We start from the raw sequence: 21336 nt of genomic DNA, 5'->3' as shown, positions 1-21336 counted from the left end.
TCGCTCTGACGGGGCGTGAGAGACTGTATTTGTGTGTGTAATGCACGCACACAGATGCGTACGCTTGCACCCGCGCGCGCCTCATTGCCGACAATTTGCAATGTTATTTTTCGTGCGTTACTGCCACGAGGCGTTCACTTATTACTTACTGTGTTGCGATTGAATTTTTTGACCCGGCTTACGTTTACGGAACTCGATAATCTTTCTACTACTGTGACTTGGCTTTGTTTACTTGACTTTGCTGATCAGCTTATTGTTTTGGACTCCGTGAGTTGTGGTTACCTATTGGACCGCACGCAATTCATCTACCTTTATTCAAGTAATTAAGCGTAATTAGCCGAAACCTTTATAAGAGTGTAATTCATAAGAAGTACATAAGATATAATTTATGTACTGGTTTGCTGTTAGCTTTTAATTGTATCACTTTACATATATGTTACTCAAATAACTAACACGGTTACACTGTTGTAAGAACATTATTTTTCAGGTAGGCCTTATTATACCTACTATAGGCCTTATTACCTCCTAGTACCTTAGTAGTAGTAGTACTACTACGGAAATTGATTCAAAGACTCAAGACTGACTTAAGTGGCAGTAGGGTGTAGGGTTTTTTCTAGGCTTAATGAGTTCGCTGAAGCTTATTTTTTATACTTAGCGCACAGAACCACTAGTTTAACAGTATCAGCTCTAACCACATGTCACCATTTTGTCCTTTACGTAACAAACTCAGGGGCCCAGAATATCCGATGTACCTATCAAATCAAGGTTCTGTACCAAATAAGGCCCGGTTATTATAGTTTTTTAGCATTAGAAAGAAGGTAAACAATCATGACGTGTCTTTTTATTAATAATTATTGAAAAACGCTTTCAAAAATTAGTTTATATTACTTATGAAAGCAAAAGAATATAAAAAAGTATATGATTAATACATACATACATACAATCACGCCTATTTCCCGGAGGGGTAGGCAGAGACCACGGATTTCCACTTGCTACGATCCTGACATACCACTTTCGCTTCCTTCACATTCATAACATTCCTCATACACGCTCGCCGGTTTAGGGTGCTCTTGCTCATTAATATGATTAATATGATTTATAATTCTAACATATTTGCTATGACTTATTTTTCAATGGTAATTTTTAATAAGACATGTCAAAATCTGTTACCTTAATGCAAAAAAAACGAACTTTAAGCGTGCTAACTTTCAAAATTTCATTTTTTATAAGATAGTATAAGTAGATGGGCAAAAATTTTGCGTCCATGTCCACCAGTGAGTAAGTGATTGAGATACCTAAACATTTAACTTTATAATGTAAAATGATATAATTTACTAACCTACTCGTTTAATTTCAGGTAGGTTGAATAAGGAACCAAGTAACCATGGGGAGGAGCAGTATTTACTAACATTTTCTTTTTGGGTCTTCAGAGTGTATCGTTTCCTTTTTTTTGCACATATTACACTTAAATATATATTCTCTGTGTAAACCCTTACGTCTTTCAATGACAAAGGCAAGATCAGCAAATGTACAATTTGTATGATCGTGCCTGATATTTGAGATCACAGAAAATAAATATTTTAAATCCACTATTCTGCGACCTTCTAAAATTTTGTTTTATCATGATTCATGATCAAAAAGCTCGGATTCAATAGTCTTATCAAACGTCGATTATGCAGTTGATGATGAGCTTGCATTTTCTACCATTGGTGCTGCAAATGCATCAACCGGTGGCGATAAACTTTGCCCTCTTGTAAAACAAATTACTATTGTGATTGTGTCCAGCAAAAGGCCAAAATTCGGTTTACTTTCCTGTTTAAAATATTACTAATTTATTCATATTTCAGATTAGGTACATAGGTAACTGTCTGAATGTTACAATGCCAGCTGGCAAATTCTATCACATTGGTTTGTTTGGTAGTCATGGTAACATTCACTTACATTGATATCCTTATTAAGATCTGTAATATCTGTATCTTATTATCCAGACCTTAAAATATTGCCACCGTTGCCCTTTAAAAAAATACTGTTTAAATAATTGGCTACTCAAACAATGCTTCTATAGTATAAATAATGACTACACAAAAATGGGTAGTATTGTATATAATGCACGAAATAAGGCCCGATTCTTAAGCGGGTTTAAATTTTGAGGCCATGTCCGCTAATACTATAGACAAAATATCAAGTTTAATAAACACAAAAAAAAAAACATTGATGGGCCTTATTTTATAATTTAGGCCTTACTTTGTAATTTAAAGTAGAGTTAGGCCAAGAAAAATCTATAGCGATTTTGATAGAACACGCAGTGCAAGTATTATTTCAAACGCCGCTTCTATGAAATTATGACATATAAATAACACTTGCACTGCGTGTGCTATCAAAATTGCTGTAGACTTTTCTTGGTCTGACTCTAAAATATTCTTTATTACACCACAAACATAAAAACAAATTAAAAAAAAACCGGCGAAGTGCAAGTCGGACTCGCACACGAAGGGTTCCGTACCATTATTTATAAAAACGGTCACCCATCCAAGTACTGACCCCGCCCGACGTTGCTTAACTTCGGTCAAAAATCACGTTTGTTGTATGGGAGGCCCCACTAAAATTTTTATTTTATCCTGTTTTTAGTATTTGTTGTTATAGCGGCAACAGAAATAAATCATCTGTGAAAATTTCAACTGTCTAGCTATCACGGTTCGTGAGATACAGAGATACAGACGGACGGACGGACAGCGGAATCTTAGTAATAGGGTCCCGTGTTTTACCCTTTGGGTACGGAACCCTAAAACCGATTTACAATGTAGATAAAGGTAGCAACAGGCGGTCTTATCGCTGTTAGTTCTTATTCTTCGTTTGTTTAGCATTAGAGTGAAGGTGACGTGTCTTTTTTAAGCATGCAATCGTATAATTATTTGTTAGCTTTTTTTGTAATAGTTATGTACTTAGTGGTTAATATTAGTATTTACTATTTTTTTTTCAATAATGCTTAAAAACGAAGTATAGACATGACAACCAAATATTAACGCCATTGTAGGGCAGGATATACAGAACATGAATCATTTGTACTGTCACGCTCCGTGATTGTTGAGCCATTTAGGGTTCTAGCTAAATTGGACATTCCATAGAGCACGAGTAAGTATGGAACAACCAATTCAGCTAGGACCCTAAATTGCTCGACAATTACGAAGCGTGCCTGTAGGTACCTAAAAATTTTGTTAACCCATTTTAACCATGCAATATAATATTTTTGATTTTGATTTCTAATTTGAAATATTAGAATCAAAAAGTTCATAATAGATTGTATATCATAACTACAAAAATGTGTTCCCTACTCTCAACCCAAAACCCCTTGTATCTTAGGATCTAGATATTTTCACACAAGACGGTTTATCGATAACTTCTTACATCACTAGATTATCGACATTAAATGTCGACTATTGCCCATCACTTTTCTGGCTGTGTACGTATTTAGAAACTTGACTCCGCCCCTAAAATTAGTGCGATAGGGACAACTGCAGCTGAGGCGAAAAATCCTGCGTAAAAATGACAAAAATCGAGGTTTCGTAGTCCTCTTTTTCCTCCCCCAAAACTTAACCAATCGTAACCAAATTTGGAAATCTAAATGATTATGAAATTATCTGTGTCGGACCGTTTTGCTTTTTTGGCTAATTGATATCAGTTTTGAATACCACGCCTCTCATTGCGGCATAGTCAATTAGGCCATTTTGGCCGTTTTTGAAGGGCTCTAGCGCCTTAAAAAACAAAAATATCAAAAAAAGCGAAACGGTCCGACACAGATATTGACAATATTAATCTGTGTTGAAAAAATCATTGCTCTAGCTTCAAAAACCACGGAGGAAAACGAGGACTACGTTTGTATGGAGGAATGACCACTCCTGTTGGCTCTTAAATTACTCTATATATTTATACTACACTATTTATAGTGTTTTTATTAGTATTTAACTCTAACAAAATTTTGGTGGTAACTACTGGGAATAAAAATTCCCAGTAGTTACCAGTGGTAAAAGGTGGGAAAAAAATTCCCAGTAGTTACCACTGGTAACAACTTGGTGGTAACTAGTGGGAATAACCCGATTTTTCACCAGCACCACAGAACTGATGATTAGCGTTTAATAGGCTGTAACTACCACACACACACTTTCATATGAAACGACGAACTAGGGCAATTCGCCAGTAACTGGCCACCCCAAACCAAAAATGAATTCTATTCACCTATAAATAGAATTCATTTTAATATAAGGTGGCCAGTTATTGAAACGCAATCAGTACTTGTTACGAATAAAAATAAGTTTTTGGCAAAAATTTCATTTTTGGTACAAGCTTTTATCGCTAACTGTACTTTTCTTACGACAGACAACTTTATAATACTCATCGAGACAATTCTAAAAACCCCTAACACAATTAGGTTTCGTTGTTTTATCACAGAGTTCCTATGGCCACCTCCGGTCTCCATCATCAGATCAGCTCGATGACACCATAATATTGCATTATCACCCGACTTACATACATATGTATGCAAAATTTCAGCTCAATAGAAACCGGGAAGTGGATCAAATTCAACTTGCAAGATTTGATTACAGACAACGGTCAGGTGAACCTAAATAAAAGCTTGTAATAAAACATGTTTTAATGTTATTACATTTTTTATTACTAGAATAACTTACACATAGCTAACTACTCACAATAAAAGATTGTACATGTAATAATAATTAACAATGCAGTTGTACTTTCAATTATCTATATACAATTCATTTGAGCCTGGACAAAATAAGCAAATTATAAACTATTACAATACTTTTCTTTTCCTAAATAGGAATTAATGGAATCAATTCATTTAGAAGACTAATGTTAACGTAGGTAAAATGGTGGGCCTAAGGGGCTACGGTAATAGGCAAAGGACCATGGGCAACTTTGTATGGAGTCTGGACCCAACGCCAACAGAAATGAGAGTAAGGTCATTAGATAGGTATTTCTATGTACTTCATTTTGTTCTATGGGCACCAAGCGGAATTCCATTGCAGAACTGAGATATTCGAGATATTGGTTTTGGAACCATTTTGACGGATAGTCCAAACATTGCCCATTTAATTTGAGTGGCCATTCCAATAAAAGAAACAGTTAAACGCACGGCCATTTTATAAAACGGCCAAACCTTAGTGGTCACATCGTAATAATTTAGATAACAAAGACAGACTGATAGATTGGCGATTTACCTAATGAAAGTTCGGCGTTATATGGAAACTTAGCCAATTAAGTACTACAATTATGATTTTCGTATCTAATTGTCGCACGTAAATAGTAGCTCGATTTGTGCTCTGGGGGCCTACCGCGAAAACCGAAATTCCCTAATTGGGGGTATCTCTCTCTTTTACTCCAATAAAGGCGTAATAAGAGTGACAGAGAAAGATGCCCGCAATTTGCGAACTTCGATTTTCGCGGTTATAGCCCCGACGTTCGCCCGTTGTGCCAGGCATCGTTGCGTTTGCTTCACAGACCGAGCTAGTTAGTAGTATTTTTCTCTGTCACTCTAATTACGTCTTCATTGGAGTATAAGAGAAAGATCCCGGCAATTTGCTAATTTCGGGTTTCGCGGTAGCCCCTCTGGACTCAACTGAGAAAATCAAAAGCGTTTCGCAACAGTAAGTTTCCAAATAGACTATCATCCCCTTACTGTGATAACGTTCCATAAAGGATTACCTACGAATAAACTAGAGTTACACAAAGCTAAGTTGGCAGCGATGTTGATAGCTCAGACCACAGATCATATAATGACTGTGCAAGTGTTATATTAAACGTCAAACTTCTATAAAATTATGACGTTTAAATACCTAAGTCTGGGCTGTCAGATGTGACTTTTACCTACGAGTTCTCCCATTTCCTTCTCGTAAATAAACTTTACTTTAGTAGCTACTTATAGTATTTTTCAAACTGGATGGGTGTACGCTGATAGATGTCAATTCAAAACAATTTTGCGTCATTTGGCATTTTTATGTTATAAATTGTATTGAGATGACACCCGTCAGCGTACCTACCACCTACCCTTCCAGTTTGAAATATACTTACTATAGTTGTTATGGTGAATGATATTGAAAATGAGTATAATAATCACTAAGTATAATTTAATAAATACTTTTTTTAATAACACCAAACCCTTTAAATGGAAATTCGCATACATAACACAAACACAAATTAGGTAGCAATATTATTTCATGCAACATTCGAGATCAGATTCATTCCTCTCAAAATATCCAGAAATATAATTTAAACTAAGTTCATGTCTGCACTAGAGTTTAGGCCATGCACACTAATGACTTTTTTTAATGCCGATAGCAAGTTCAAGATTGACAACAAACTACAAGATTGGTCACGGTTTGTATTTAGCTTAATGTTGTGTACTTCTTCTATTTATGTTGAGTATCTATACTCAAACAAATTTTTAAGCTCTTGTTTATCAAACACAACATGTTATATACCTACCACAATGCCAAAATATAAATGACATTTCAAGATTTCATAACCCGCTATTAATAACTAAAAAAACATAAGAATTTCCCTTCGTCCATGTCAGAAATAGCCTACCATTTATTCGTCAAACTTTTTTGAAAGAAAAAATATTTCATACAAACAAACAAAATCTGTCTCTCATGTTCGCGAAAGTTAAAGCTGCTGGAACCTAGATTTAAACCAGCGGCAATTCTTCAGTTTTTAAGGTTACACCTAACTTCGTCATTAGTGTATAAGGGTGGTATCCTGTCCAATTTCTTTGTCCAATGTGTATTTTGTCTCACATTTTGCTTAATGAGAGAGTGAGACGCTATGACATTGGACAGATGGAATACCAACCTTAAACATAAAGTGTGCCAGCTCAGGCTGTCTTACTAAAGAGCAACTACCACAGCCAGTTATAATAATAAACCAAAACACTGCTTGAGAAAACAACTTAAAGTAAATTTGGAAAACCCGACTCCTTAGTGTTAAATGCTCTATCTATTCAGGTAATCTGTCAAGACGTCGAAAATATATAAAACATGCCAAAAAAACAGACAGATAGAAAAACATATGCTTTGAAAAACTTTACCCTCCCGATTGTGGCAACCGGGTTAACAATAATCATAATGAACAATTTATTAGAAAACCAGCTAACTTCATTATGATCTTTTTTTATAATAAAAAAATTATACATGCGAAATAACTATTCGAAAATACTCCACAATTTTGTGCAAAAATTGTAGCTAACATCATGACCCTTCATGACAGATTATACTGCCCTCCTAAGCCGAATAGCGCTATCTCAAAAACAAATGATTTTGAAAATAGAATTCTGAGTTAAAGAAACTAAAGTATAATATAGCAATGAATTTTCTTTTGAAATAGCGCTATTTGGCTTAGCAGGGCAGATAATAGTCAGTTGGGTAAAAATTATTAAAATTGCATACACACCTATACATTATTCACACTGACATCAATCAATTTGTTTCTACACATTCGTTTCAAAAGTTATCAAAATCAAGTGCACCATCTAAACTAAATAGTATATTCATTTTCTAGCTTGCTGGGTCGTACACAGGCAGAGAAACATAAATTGTCTCTCCTGTACCCGAAAATTGAGGATTTTTGAGTATAATCGCTCAATACGAGTCCCTGCATAGTTTTTAGGTCTTTAGTATTTGTATCATCAATGTTTTTAACTTTAGGAAACAGAAATATAAAGTAACGAATATAACTTTAATAAAAACCAACTTAATTTAATGGTCGAAGCCACCCAGGTCTATAGATATTGGAAACATTGTATTACTATAATTTAAATAATCTACATACAAGCTATTTTAAATAATAGGACGCCGAGGCAGTGTTAAGCTGTAGACCAGGGACAAATCCACGGTTTATAAATATTTATAATAATCCATTAACCTTTTCGACACCGTGTCAAACACAAAAGCTGTCACTCGGACGCCACGTCACCGAAGTGTCAAAACTGAAATTGAACTTTATGCATATGCACGTAGGTCTATGTTGCTCTGTGGTCTGTGACCGATTAATCCGTCTTTGGCGTTAGACCTGCGGTGCGGATATATCGGTATCAAGAGTACAAAGTGCAAAACAATACAGCATAAATAACATGTCTTAAATACCAAATTCACACAAATACCATGTAAAATTTTGCACGTATGTGACGTATGTCGTGATGTACGATTATAACTATAAAATATAAAAATAATTATATAAAAAAAGACTCATATTGCTTCGATCCGGATGTACTTAATTATAGGTATATCCGAAAGTAAGAAAAAAATGTCGCACAGAAGTACAAGGTACTTTTTTTAAGGAGTTGGTTAAAAGGAAAAAAACCGGCCAAGTGCGAGTCGGACTCGCGCACGAAAGGTTCCGTACCATTACGCAAAAAACGTCAAAAAAAACACGTTAGTGGTATGGTTGCCCCACTTAAATATTTATTATATTCTGTTTTTAGTATTTGTTGTTATATCGGCAACAGGAATACATCATCTCTGAAAATTTCAACTGCCTAGCTATCACGGTTCATGAGATACAGCCTGGTGACAGACAGACAAACGGACAGACGGACAGCGGAGTCTTAGTAATAGGGTCCCATTTTTACCCTTTGGGTACGGAACTCTAAAAAAGATGAAGACAACATTCTCAGTATAATACCTAATTTACGTTTGACTTTAGAAACAATCCAATAATAAAATTAAACAAAAATATTTACAGAATTGATTTGTCCCCAACCTAAAATGCATAGACATCGGCGTTTAGAAGCAAGACACTGCTCAATTCATGATTTATTTAAATACTATGTACAAGTTATATACAGCACTAAAATTTAAAGTGAGGCCACTGCTGTTTCCGAGACATTATTGCATTTCTGGTCTGGCTTATATTATAATTTTTATTTGGTGTTGTTTTTTACATGCTAAGAACGAACAATTATATTTTTTATGAATTTTTTCGGTTATATTTTCCGGAAACTGAATATTTTTGTATAATACTAACAGGTGTAACTATATTTCGTATATTAATTACACAGCAAGAAATTTTGGGCTAAAATAGTTACAGTAAATTGCAAACGGTTATTATATGTTATAAAAATACCTATATTTTTATTAATGCTTTAAATTTTAATAGGGTATCTTTTTTTGACGCAACTAGAATTGTACTCTAGTTGCGTCAAATAAGCGCAAGTTTTCTATTTACATCTGTACAGGATGCAGCTACCTGCTAAAATGAGATGGTGTATAAACGCGCCCTATTTAGAACTATAAATACTTTTTGTATTGCCAATGGTAAAGCGTTAAACATACCCGAATATAAACCAAAGCAATGTTTCTTTCATAAATATATTTTTAAATAAGCCGGTGGGAATCGGGTTTTATAGACGCTTTACCACTACGCTGGCCCAATATTACAGGGTTCTATGTTACATTTTCAAGATAGTTGAAATTCGACTTAATGTCACTATGACAATGTTCAAATTTCAGTTCGATAAAAGTGAAACATGGAACCCTGATATTGGGTCAGCAACTAGTTATGTGTGCTTGTGTGCTAGTAACGCATCTCACATCCCCATATGACCTATGATTAACTCAATAACGGCGTATAGACTGACCCACGTATGTTTTCAACCCTTTGAACGCCACTCCATAATACATTGTCAACCTTGTTGGAAATGTGTATTTGCGTCACACACACATTCACATTTTGCTTAATGAGAGAGCGAGAAGCAATGCACATTAGACAAAGAAATTGAACAGGTGGAATACCATCCTTAAGCATACTCGCGAAATCAGCCTGTACATTTACTTGTTTCAGTCTGTAATATTTCACTCAAATGTTTGGTGCGCTCGACTATTCTATTGCCCAATCCCTCCAGTCTACTGCCCAAAAACTGAAGAAGAAATCAAGTGACCCAGTCTCCTATATTTATATATGTTTGTGTATATTACTCTAGTGGACCCAGCCGGCCCGCTGAAGGTAGTGGCGCACAGCTAGGTCGAGGTCGGAGTCGTGTGCGGGGGGACGCCGTAAAAGGACGCCCTTCATGGTCACGTACTGGGTGGGCGCCAGGTTCAGTGCGGTGCAGAGCTGCAAGAAAATACTAGTTACAAAAACGCGTATTTTACATAGGTGGTATTATAATCCAGAGTACGAAGAAGAGTTCATATATTGTTAGGACCAGTTGTACCAACCACATTTGACAGACTGCTCAACGTCAGCCGGCGCGCCCCGGCGCTTTACTATGAAACTCTCCATACATAAACATTTAGCGAACTCTTTAACGATACGAACAGTTTGGTGCAACCGACCCTAACTGGTCAAAAACCATGATAACTTTACAAAAGTGTCTTAAATTATACGCCCCATAAAAAGATTGGCAGATAATTTGTTAGATTTCAGGCCTAATTTAATATTTCTGCATATTAACCAATGAGAGTGGAGCGTAAGAGCCATTCCACACTATTAATAGCTTCTCCCGAGCATCTAGTCAACTCTATGACTGCTGCTCGACGCAACGTCGGCGCACCAGCGCAGCGACGCTGTTTTCCATAGCGCTGACTAGACTCCGACTCTCCGCTAAAAATACGCTAGTGTGCCTCTAAGCGCCACTTGCACATTCCACTAACCCGGGGTTAACCGGTTAAATCTGGAGTTACCATGGTTACCAGTACAATTTGACACTGGGTTAACGGTTTAACCGCTTAACCCCGGGTAAAGGAGTGCCTGGCGTCCGTTGGCTCGTTGGGTGGACGACATCCGGAATACTGTGGGTCACTTCTGAATGAGAATGGCTCGGGGCCGGGATAAGTGGCGTACTCGAAGAGAGGCCTATGCTCAGCAGTGGGCGATAAAATGCTGATATGATGATAGTGGGATGGTGTAAGTGGGCCTAAGACTGGGGTCCCAAGAGACCAGTATCCTAATGCGTATTCTGGAGTTACCTGTATCTCGTTAGTTGTCAGCAGCCGCTTCGAGCAGCCGCCGCTGCATGAGCTCTTTCTGCAGCATCCACATGCGGTATTTCCGTCCCGTGTGCACTTTGGGCTGGTGGAACTTGAGCCGCTTTCTCCGTCTCTGTTTAACCAGTGTCCATTTATATAAGATGACACGAGAAGAATATATACAATGTTTGCTTGAAGCAAGACTAGGAATCCTCTAGACGGAGCTTAGAGCAATTATTTCATGAAACCGATGCTGCCAAAAATACAGGGGTGCGGGGGACGAGGTGAGCGAGGACTCTGACTCGAAAATAGAGTAAAACTACCGTATATTAGTGGCAGAGGGGGTAGCGCTACTATGCTCAGTCTGGAGGATGTCTTGTCTGTGGCTTGAAGTAAACGTTGCTTGGCAGTTAAATTTAAACCCAACATGAGGAGGAAGAAAGACATCACTTGACGACTTTGTTCAACATATTTTTAAGTGAAGCTACCTGCGTGCCTATTTTAGAAAGTACTATTGGAGTTCCATTTACAGACGTAACACATTCATTGCCACCCAGCCAAACAAGACGTCCGCGCCAGGCCACAACGATTTCGTCATATAAAGCAGTAGTACCACGATCCCGACTATCGGGTCGTCCGGCCTGGGAACGAAATCATAAAATACCCGATAATCAGGTTTTCGGTACTGAATGCGTTAAACTTACTTTGGTATTATTGTGTCGACCGATCGACAATCGTAGTATTCAAGACGTGTAAGTTGATTAATAAAGACCAAGTGCGGGTGTGCCATAAACTAAAAGCTAGAAAGTATTGATGACATTTTTAGCTAGTCTTTCTCGGTAACCTAGGAGCTCAATTAGCAATTTGAGTTTCAATTATATTGCGCTCTAAACAGCAGAGGTAAATTGAGTAAATAAGAGATTAAAGACGAGAAGCACACCGGCTGCGAGTGCATAAACGTGCATGTGCGCTAAACTATTAGAGCTACGGAGGCACACGTCACGCAAGCGGTGTGCTGTGGCTCAAAAAAATCTGTATATTACAACGCGCAGTCGCGCACCGTCTACGCCGCACAGGCCTTAAGCGAGATGTATGGTCATTCGAAAGCACCTACGTACCTACGTATTTTATAATAGAGTACCTTTTTCTTTGCAGCAGCGTCTGCGTTGACTCTTTTGTCTGGCTGTTGTCCGGGCACCCACTGCTGCCCTGGCGAAGACAACCGTTATACGAGATCAAACCTAACCACACGACGACACCAAAATAACAGGCAGGGCCGTGTAGAACCATCCTTATGAAATTTAAGACTTATCTCCAATGTCTGTTGTCTCATAAAGCCATAAGCAGCGACAAAATGTGGCTGAGGCTCTACAATATATATATATAGCATATTTTCGTAGGTTGTTGACTATAGAGGCGCTTGTCTTTACAGTTATCTGAGTCTAGTGTGGTAGGGATACAATTGAATCCGTAACAAGTTTGACATGTGAAATCGTTTATTGTGGCAAGACTGTTGTTACTAACGCAAAATTATAACGGTTCAGTGGAGATAGGTGTCCTTGGATCTATACGCGGCCCTGATATTCAATATAAACCACTTTTATTCATCATTTTTATCTCATGGATAATTCTTTTAGCACTTAAACCAGGATCATTAGATTACAGTATCATAATATTCGTTAATAAGCCTTAAATGATCACAAATGAATATTTACACGTTTAATATAAAGCTTAATATGAACAGAAATGGTTTATCTCACAGTTCTCACACACAACATACATTTGTATAAGGTTATAATTTTGACATGCAAGATTACTTATAATAACATGCAATATTCATCTGCTAACATAAATATTATAATAGTTATTAAGGAACTATACTTTATTGAAAAAGTACTATTGACTTTTAAATATTGATTCAAGTTAGTAACTCTGGTTGCATCCGTTTTACTAGAAACGAATTAGCTAAGGATGACAATTGGGGAAGTAGCAGAAAATATACAGATGTAGTGCATAATTGTTTTCCTTTGCATTTTCTTGGAAACGTTCGTATTGTCATGCTACTTCAGTTAACCTCAGTACTTTTTGTACTTAGACTGATTGAAATAGCAAGACACGTGCGTACGTTTCCGTGAAAATACGAAGGAAAACAATTATGCACTACATCTGTACACCTATTTCTGTTCAGCTATAAAGATACGGGTGTAAATCCTCATAGTTATATTGGACTAGTAAATCTCGTAACACAAACAGCTGATGATTATTTGTAGTAAAGTGTGATCTATCACACAATACAATATAACGCAACCAGTTGTGTTATTTTTTATTCAACCAAAACTGTCACTATCTCGTATGATATTATGCCATGCTAAACACTGTTGACTTTTGCTCTAGATGTCAATAGTGTACAAAAACATAAGGCTAATATCCGCCACTACCATAGTCTAGGCTGCAAAGCGAAAGCTTATGGTATAATCAAAGATAATGTAGACTAGAGGAATATTGTCAAAGTAAATTATGTAGTCAGTAGGTACATTTACTGCCATCTTTTGACACAAATGATTAACACTTTTGACTCCATTTGACTTTGATCCTTATTTTTTCACATATGTTAAATTTGTTAAATGTCAAAAAGTATTGCCATCTCCTCGAGGATAGGCCAAAGGTATGGTGCCATCTTTTCGAGCGATGGCGCCATACCTTTGGCCTACTCTCTACTAGATGGCGATACTTTTTGACATTTAACACATATCAGTGAAAAAATAAGGATCAAAATCAAATGGAGTTCTAAAACTGTTAATCATTTGTGTCGAAAGATGGCAGTAAATGTGCTGAGTACATAATTTACTTTGACAATATTCCTCTATTTCAAATTCTCTTTGGTATAATGATTTAATGACGCATGCGGAATGTTTTCTAGTACTGAAAATGTAAATGTAATTTATGATTATGAATGATTGTTGGATTCGTTAGCAGAGTCATATGTAAAAAGTCTTAATTTAAGTGAAAGATAAATCTGGAGCTGTATTTTTGTTCAACATGATCGATTTGTAGTGAGGTAAGAATGATTTGAGTTAACATAAAAAGTCCATCAAGCCAAAAAGAGTACTTTCGAGGTTTATCCTTCAGTAGCATTGATCTCTTATCATTTTAAATAAATGCACCTTCACAATACATGATATAAAATATATTAGAAGTAAATTGATTTCAAGTAAGTACTATATTTCATACATTTTCCGCTAGTATTGAATTATTAACCCGAATGTGTGTAACACGCTCGGCACACCAGCGATCGTTCGAGGCTTATCAACTCTCGAGAAGGCCATAAAAACTTCCACATTTATCAGTCGTAGCAGGTATGTGTGCAAAGTAACGTAAAAATGCGTATTGTATTGAAATTAAGAGTCCAGGCAAATGGTATCAGAGTTTGATTTACGTGACAATTAATTTTCAAATCAGTGTACGAAACATTGAGGATTTAAGTAATAATTATAGTTATGGCATGTTATAATATAATTGAGCTACCTACCCATAGGTAATATTTACACTTATTTCTAGTTTTCTACTTCGACTAATAAATTAACGAGGCTCATATAGCCATGGCCATATATGCAAAATATCAAAAAACTGATAAGAGATCAATGTAAGTATAGACCTTGGCCTCCGTTTGACCATACCCTGTTTACAGCATCACGATAGAAAAGCGATACCCACTGTACGCAGCGTACGGTTCCGGCGACCAAGACCTCAATAAAAAATAGTCTCCAAAACGAACCCAAAACTGAATGAGTGTAGTGCTGGGGCATAAAGCATAGAGTCTTGTTCTCACGTCGTGCTGCGCGTGGGGCTTGCGCTGCGCGGCGTGCTGCTCGTAGTGCGCGCACTCCTCGAGGCGCGTGACGCCGGCGAGGCGGTAGCGGTGCAGCTCGGCGAGGCGCACGCGCAGCTCGCGCTCGCGCCACAGCCCGCCCACCACGGCCGCGTGCTCCGCGCGACCGTAGAACTGCGCGGTCCAGCGGAGGCGCTCGGTGAATTCCCTGACACACGAGGGATTATTTATCTTTTAATCTTTTGAACGCCACAGACGGCAATTGACGTCGATCGTTTTTGATGAAAATCTACTGAAAGACACCCCACTTTTAGGTTGGCATTATTTATTCACAAAACTAAATTGTACCCCCCGTGGCGTCAGTGGCACGGCAAATGGATGCGCCGTTTGGCGTTCAAAATGTTAAACCTTGGTCTCCTGTTTTATGGGAAGACATAATTATATTTCTATAGGCGACCAAGGCCTTATCCACCGAAAACCAATGTATTTACTCGCAATTTCTAACTCGGAAAGGCGTTGCATTGTAAATTTAATGTTGTTGTAAACGAAAGTGGATGTTCCGATGAAATATACTAGTCCCCCAGTGAGCTCAACAATGCTTATAATAATGCCGATAGCAACAGTAAATGAAGATTAAGCAAGAACAAATAGTATTTATCCTCAAATAAGTACTAAACAGGCCAACTAAAGTATAATTAACCCTAAGTCCTAAGTACCCTATAGTTAATCGAATGGGGTTGGCCGGTGGAAGTTTTTAGCAGATGGCGCCATCATAGCTTGCCCCGGCAATCCCTAGAATTGTGTCAAATTTTTGTTTTTTTAATACCCTGGATGCCAGCTCTTTAAGCCAAATCTCATAGAAAAAGGGGCAAGCTATGATGGCGCCATCTAGGCAAACCTTTGACAGTTGCCAACCCCATTTAAACTGTTGTGAGACATACTAACATTGAATAGTTTTATGATGCGGCTGTTCGCACTATTAGTGTTTGAGAAAGGAGACCTAGGCTCTCCGAAACATGTCGCGCGAGTGACTTAAAACAAGTGAGTCTAAACCGTAAAATTATTCAATAACCTAAAGTTTTTTTTTTTTCAGTTTCTAAAAGGAACCCCAGTCGTGTAAAACGTGGAATACCTAATTATGAAAAGGCGCACTCAAGAAAAGGTTCTGTTTCTCCAAATGCTCCAAAAAGTATAGAAAAGATGAACACTATTGTAGAGCATATAAAAGTCTACATCTACCTAAATTTTCCCATAGGATACTCACTTCTTCTCTTTGGCTAGTTTGGAGAGCAGCTTCTGTCTGTTTCTTTGGTTGTTGAAGAATACTGAGACCAGCTGGTAGTCGCGCACCAGCCGCTTCCGCCGCGTGCGCTCGCGCAGACGACGCGTATATAGATCCACTTGGGAGAGTTTTAGAGCTGGAAAGTTAAGAAAACGTGTAAACAACTGCCATAGACCCAAACTACTTTACATCGACTTCAAGGACCTCAAAGGTTCCTTGACATGAAGCTGAGCGGAGACCATTTCAGGAACGCTTTATAATTATTCAATGTCTCTTTTGAATAAAGCATCTTCTATTCTATTCTAAGCATACAAGGTGTCGCTTTCAGTATGAATCAAACCTTAGAGGATATAACCAACGGAGACGCCATGTCTAAAATTTTCGGTACAAAATAGTTTGCCGTTTTTTGCGGGGGAGGGGCACATCAAATGTATAGGTACGTCATGTCAGATAAACGTCAGTCCACACATATGGTTGACATGTGGTTGACCATTGGCCGCCTATTTTCGACAGAGGGGAACGCCTGTTAATGGCGGCTCCATTGTTAATTACTCCGAGGATCAAACGATGGTCAAAGGGCTTTAGGAAATACCGATTGACCCCAATCATGTTCGTAGTGTGTGCAAATGAATGATCTCACAATAAACACTAATTAATGTGTAAAAGGCCGAATATGACAGCCAGCCACACTCACCCCTATACCACTTATCCGTATTGACCCTACTACAAATATACCGAGGTTTATAGAAAAATTTCAAATACCTATAAGTACCGTGCGACCTAAGCACGCAATGTAATTATTGCATACCAAAAATATGAACTTCCGCTTGACAATGAAAATAAATAATGCATATTAACCTACTTTGACACGAAGTTATGATTATGACGCAGAACACACAAACGTTCCTGATATCGGCACTTTAATGATGCAATTATACAGAATTATGTATAATTATTAAATTAGAATTATTGTGTTGTGATACATAAATATATTTAAAAACATCTACAAAAAAGGCAGCAGCAGAGTGAAGCTGGAAACCATGGGTCCGGCCTTTCCAGTGGAAAGAGGAGTCCGTCAAGGAGACCCCTTATCACCAACTATTTTCATTGCCGTACTAGAGAACGTCATATGCAGCTTAAAATGGAAAAACCAAGGCCTATTTATCAAAGGGAAATATCTCAGCCACCTCAGATTCGCAGACGACCTGGTGCTGCTCGCGGAATCGTCCCGAAACCTGCAATCCATGATAGATGGTCTCCAAAATGCAAGCAAACAAGTAGGACTGGAGATGAATATAAATAAAACAAAAACCATGACCAACTCAAAACAAATAGATATCATTGTAGACAACAAACCATTAGACTATGTTGAAAGCTATATATACTTAGGAAAGCAGATTGGTTTCAACAACAAGAACAATGAACTAGAAGTTGACAGAAGAATCAAAAATACATGGAACAAATATTGGTCTTATAAAGAAATATTTAAAAGTAGCATGCCAATAACTCTTAAAAAGAAGGCTATGGACACCTGCCTCATCCCCAGCTTAACATATGCTTGCCAGACATGGAAGTTCACAGAAAAAATAAAAAATAAAATTATTACTTGCCAGAGGGGAATGGAACGAAGCATGTTGAACATAAAAAAGATACAAAAGATAAGACATAGTAAAATAAAAGCAACAATAAAAGCAATAGATGCTCTAGAACACGCTAGAAAGCTAAAATGGAGATGGGCTGGACATGTGGCTCGCCTTAAAGACCACAGATGGACAGCCATAGTCACGAACTGGAAAGGCCCAGACGGTAAGCGCCGAAAAGGCAAACCAAACATGCGCTGGGAGGAAGACATGAAAAGAATTGCTGGTCCAAATTGGAAAAGAATAGCACAAGACCGTGAAAAATGGATATCTTTGGAAGAGGCCTTCACCTAACGGGTTCCTACAAATTAAATCAACAAAAATATATTAACAAACTTATGTATAACAAAATGAAATAAAAGGCTTTTTATTTTATTTTTATTTTATTTTATTTATATTGTGTTTGTTATTATTGTAAGCCAGTGAACTTTGTACATTTTTTTATAGCTATTGAACTTCGATGCTGAGTCATAGATGGTAAAATAAAGTTAACATTTATAATGAGAATCATGAAATGCGTAGTTCAGAAATAAGGAAGAATTGGTTTAAAAAATGAATTAATTTACATCTGAATAATTAAATTGGCTGTTATTTCGACACTAAGATGGAACACAAATACACAATACATACATAGACTGCCAAAACTGCTTTGACATAGTTCAGTAAAAAATGACTTCCAAAATGTGGAACTGCAATATTATTAGCCCTACCATCCACACTGTTAACACATTCACTGCCAAGAACCCGATTGACCAGTGACAGCCTGGCACTAAGGCCCAGTAGGCCCTGGCCTAGGGCGGGCAGATATTAGGGGTGTCAGTCTATACGATGGGTGCTGACTTGCTGAGAAAGGGGTGGTTAGTACTTACTACAGGGTCTGTGGCCTAGGGCGGCCAAGACTGCAAATCCATGTCTGCACTCAGCGGGTTAATTTTGAATAGAAAATGGTGCGCTTGACACTTGTTTTTTTTATACCACGTCGGTGGCAAACAAGCATACGGCCCGCCTGATGGTAAGCAGTTACCATAGCCTATGTTAACCAAATTTGTAAACCTTATTGCATAAAGTCAACTGGTGGTCAGTTGAGTGTTGCTATGAGTAGTTGGGTAGTAGGTACTGCACTTACCAACATGAACAACTTGAGAACAGAAGGGCTGGTGGCCTAGCGGTAAGAGCGTGCGACAATCAATCCTCGAGCTTGCGGGTTCAAACCCCGGCTCGTAACAATGAGTTATTCGGAACTTATGTACGAAATATCATTTGATATTTACCAATTACTATCCGGTGAAAGAAAACATCGTGAGGAAACCGGGCTAATCCCAATAAGTAGTTTCCCTCAGGGTTGGAAGGTTAGATGGCAGTCGCTTTCGTAAAAACTAGTGCATACGTCAAATAGTTGTCAAGCGGACCCCAGGCTCCCATCTCCCATGAGCCATGGCAAAATGCCGAGATAACGCAAGGAAAGGAAAATGCACTTACCAACATCCAACTCATCATCTTCAGGGCTGATGGATAGAGTTGAGATCAGCTGTTCGGCCTCATGGTCATGTTCCTACAAAAAATATATAGTGTTACAGTGTCTTTCAAGTTTTGAATACGGACAGTTTCCTGAGACTAAAGCCTCATTTAGACAGTGCGAGAACTCACAAGCGATTTTCGTTACATTGCGGTATTTGATTATGGTTATGAAAATAGCATACAAGTTCTTGCACAGTCTAAATGGGGCTTTAGACACAGAAGAAATAATAGTACTACCGTACAGAAAGGCCACTTCCTACAAACCCGAAGTTTGACAGCGGTTCAGGGTCGAATCATGCTATCCCTTTCTAGTATATGGCACTTTCCCTTTCGGCTATTTAGGGTTGTCAAAATTCAAGTGATTATCTTATCTGTGGTCGTGCACGCAAAAGGAAGTCAAGTGGTGCCAACCCTAATAATTGCTCGAAGCAATGCTGAGCCGAGCGGAGCCGAGTTCGACCAAAGTCAGGAGTGTCTCCCCACTGCTTTAGGCCATCAATCTGGGTTTCCTTTTACCTAGATTTTATTTATATTGTTTATGATTTGTCCTGTAATGATTTAAATTAATAAAACATTTTTTTATGAAAATATGGGGGAAAATAACGTAATTTTCCTCAAACATTTGGAATTTATGATCTTTTCTGCTGCCTTCATATGTGTTTCTAAGACCGAACTCCAGTATCAATAACAAATTTTTATGATGGCCCTGCAAAACATGCCATCATCTGGTCCCAGCAGCACCATAACTATCCTCAAATCCACAGACGTTTATTTAGCTTTATCACAAAATATACATATAGTACATGTTTATCTGAAAATACACTTACCCTTTCAAAGTCATCTCTATTGGGCATATAACTAAGCTGTGTTGCCTCCTCAGGGGACACTGCCAGATGTGGCAATCTGGATACTGCACTAGGCCCGAGCGGGCCCTCATCTCTGTCTGCGCACAACAGTGTGGGTCGGCTAGTGCTCTCGACATTACCCCAGGTTGCTCGTCCAATACTGCCTTCTAAGTACCGAGTTATATACTCGTCTTTGGCCTCTAAAATATATTTTAAGAAAATAAACATTCCACAAGTAATTCAGTAGAAAAGGACAACATATAAAACAACAAGGCTAGTCTACTTTATAAGACCATGTTACAAGACCTTATGCTTCTATCCCTACTAATATTATAAAGAAATCCGAAAGTTACTCTGTATGTCTGTCTGTTACTTCTTAACACTGAAACCGCTGAACCAATTTAGATTAAATTTGATATAAAAATGGTTTGAGGCCCAGGGAACGACATCGGATATTTATCAATCATAATCATCATTCCATGAAAACCAAGTCGCAGGCAAAAGCTAGAACCAAATAAATTAAATGGAGTAACAATATTTACCTTCCGGTGTTTTTGATTCTATATGCTTGGCGATATCTTCCCAATTACCAAAACCAAATTGTTCTATTGCATCTAAGAGTCTTACTTCCTCATTTGCAGACCAACTACTTCGACCTAAGAATATTCCAAATGCTCCTGAGTCCTGTTAGAAGAAAAAGTGAAAACTGTTCAGTAAATGCATATTTATTATGTACAAAGTGTTCATAAATTTACTGTACTTACCATAAACTGATATGCGTGGTCATTTTTATGAGATCCTATTTCAGCACCCAAAGAAAAACACTGTAAATAAAATTGTTTTATGCATAATTTCAAAATTTGCGCCAAAACTATAAACAAATATGGCTGAAACGTTACTTCGTTGGATAAACGAACATTGGGACTGAAGCTTACCTGCAGGCAAATATCAAAATCTGTGCATTCTGTACATCTTACTCTAATACCATTTATTTCTTCCTGACAATAAGTACAATTATATTTGGCGTACAAATCCGAAAATGACATGGTCAATCACAAAATAAAATAAATTCAATCGTTGGCAATCCTTCGGCACCTACTCACTCAAAAGTCATTTTGCGCTTGTGCCATAGACACTGAATGTTACCACATTAAAATATTTAAGTTGCTTTTGCACGACCAGACACGTACCAAAAATCTATTAGTCGTTTTTATGTTTTAAATTCAGTCTACATATATAAAATAAA

The 21336-nt window shown here is 37.7% G+C and overlaps 1 protein-coding gene and 1 long non-coding RNA gene across 4 annotated transcripts in view; both read right to left on the bottom strand.

The window, feature by feature from the left end:
• The window catches only part of LOC134799485 (uncharacterized), a 386600-nt gene that overhangs the window by 96621 nt on the left and 268643 nt on the right, over window positions 1-21336 (bottom strand). The gene's annotated exons all lie outside the window — the stretch shown is intronic.
• On the bottom strand, window positions 7736-21236 carry LOC134799463 (transcriptional adapter 2B). Of its 3 annotated transcripts, none has more exons than XM_063771869.1 (10): window positions 21026-21236; window positions 20855-20914; window positions 20633-20774; window positions 20073-20290; window positions 19207-19279; window positions 16070-16223; window positions 14806-15013; window positions 12118-12185; window positions 10977-11109; window positions 7736-10122 (listed from the first exon to the last, which is right to left on the bottom strand). In XM_063771869.1, exons 1-10 carry the CDS (start codon window positions 21134-21136, stop codon window positions 9985-9987), a joined length of 1305 nt encoding a protein of 434 aa, XP_063627939.1. In that variant the 5' UTR covers window positions 21137-21236; the 3' UTR covers window positions 7736-9984. The 3 variants fall into 3 exon arrangements, with proteins under 3 accessions (XP_063627939.1, XP_063627940.1, XP_063627941.1); XM_063771870.1 differs by having other exon boundaries at window positions 9987-10122; window positions 12118-12180; window positions 14752-15013; window positions 21026-21235; XM_063771871.1 differs by having other exon boundaries at window positions 9987-10122; window positions 12118-12180; window positions 21026-21235.

The sequence above is a fragment of the Cydia splendana genome, chromosome 18 (assembly GCF_910591565.1).
Source record: "Cydia splendana chromosome 18, ilCydSple1.2, whole genome shotgun sequence".
In the NCBI taxonomy this organism is placed as follows: Eukaryota; Metazoa; Arthropoda; class Insecta; order Lepidoptera; family Tortricidae; genus Cydia; species Cydia splendana.
Note: the sequence above shows the minus strand (reverse complement) of the source record. Positions and strands in the feature narration are given on the sequence as shown.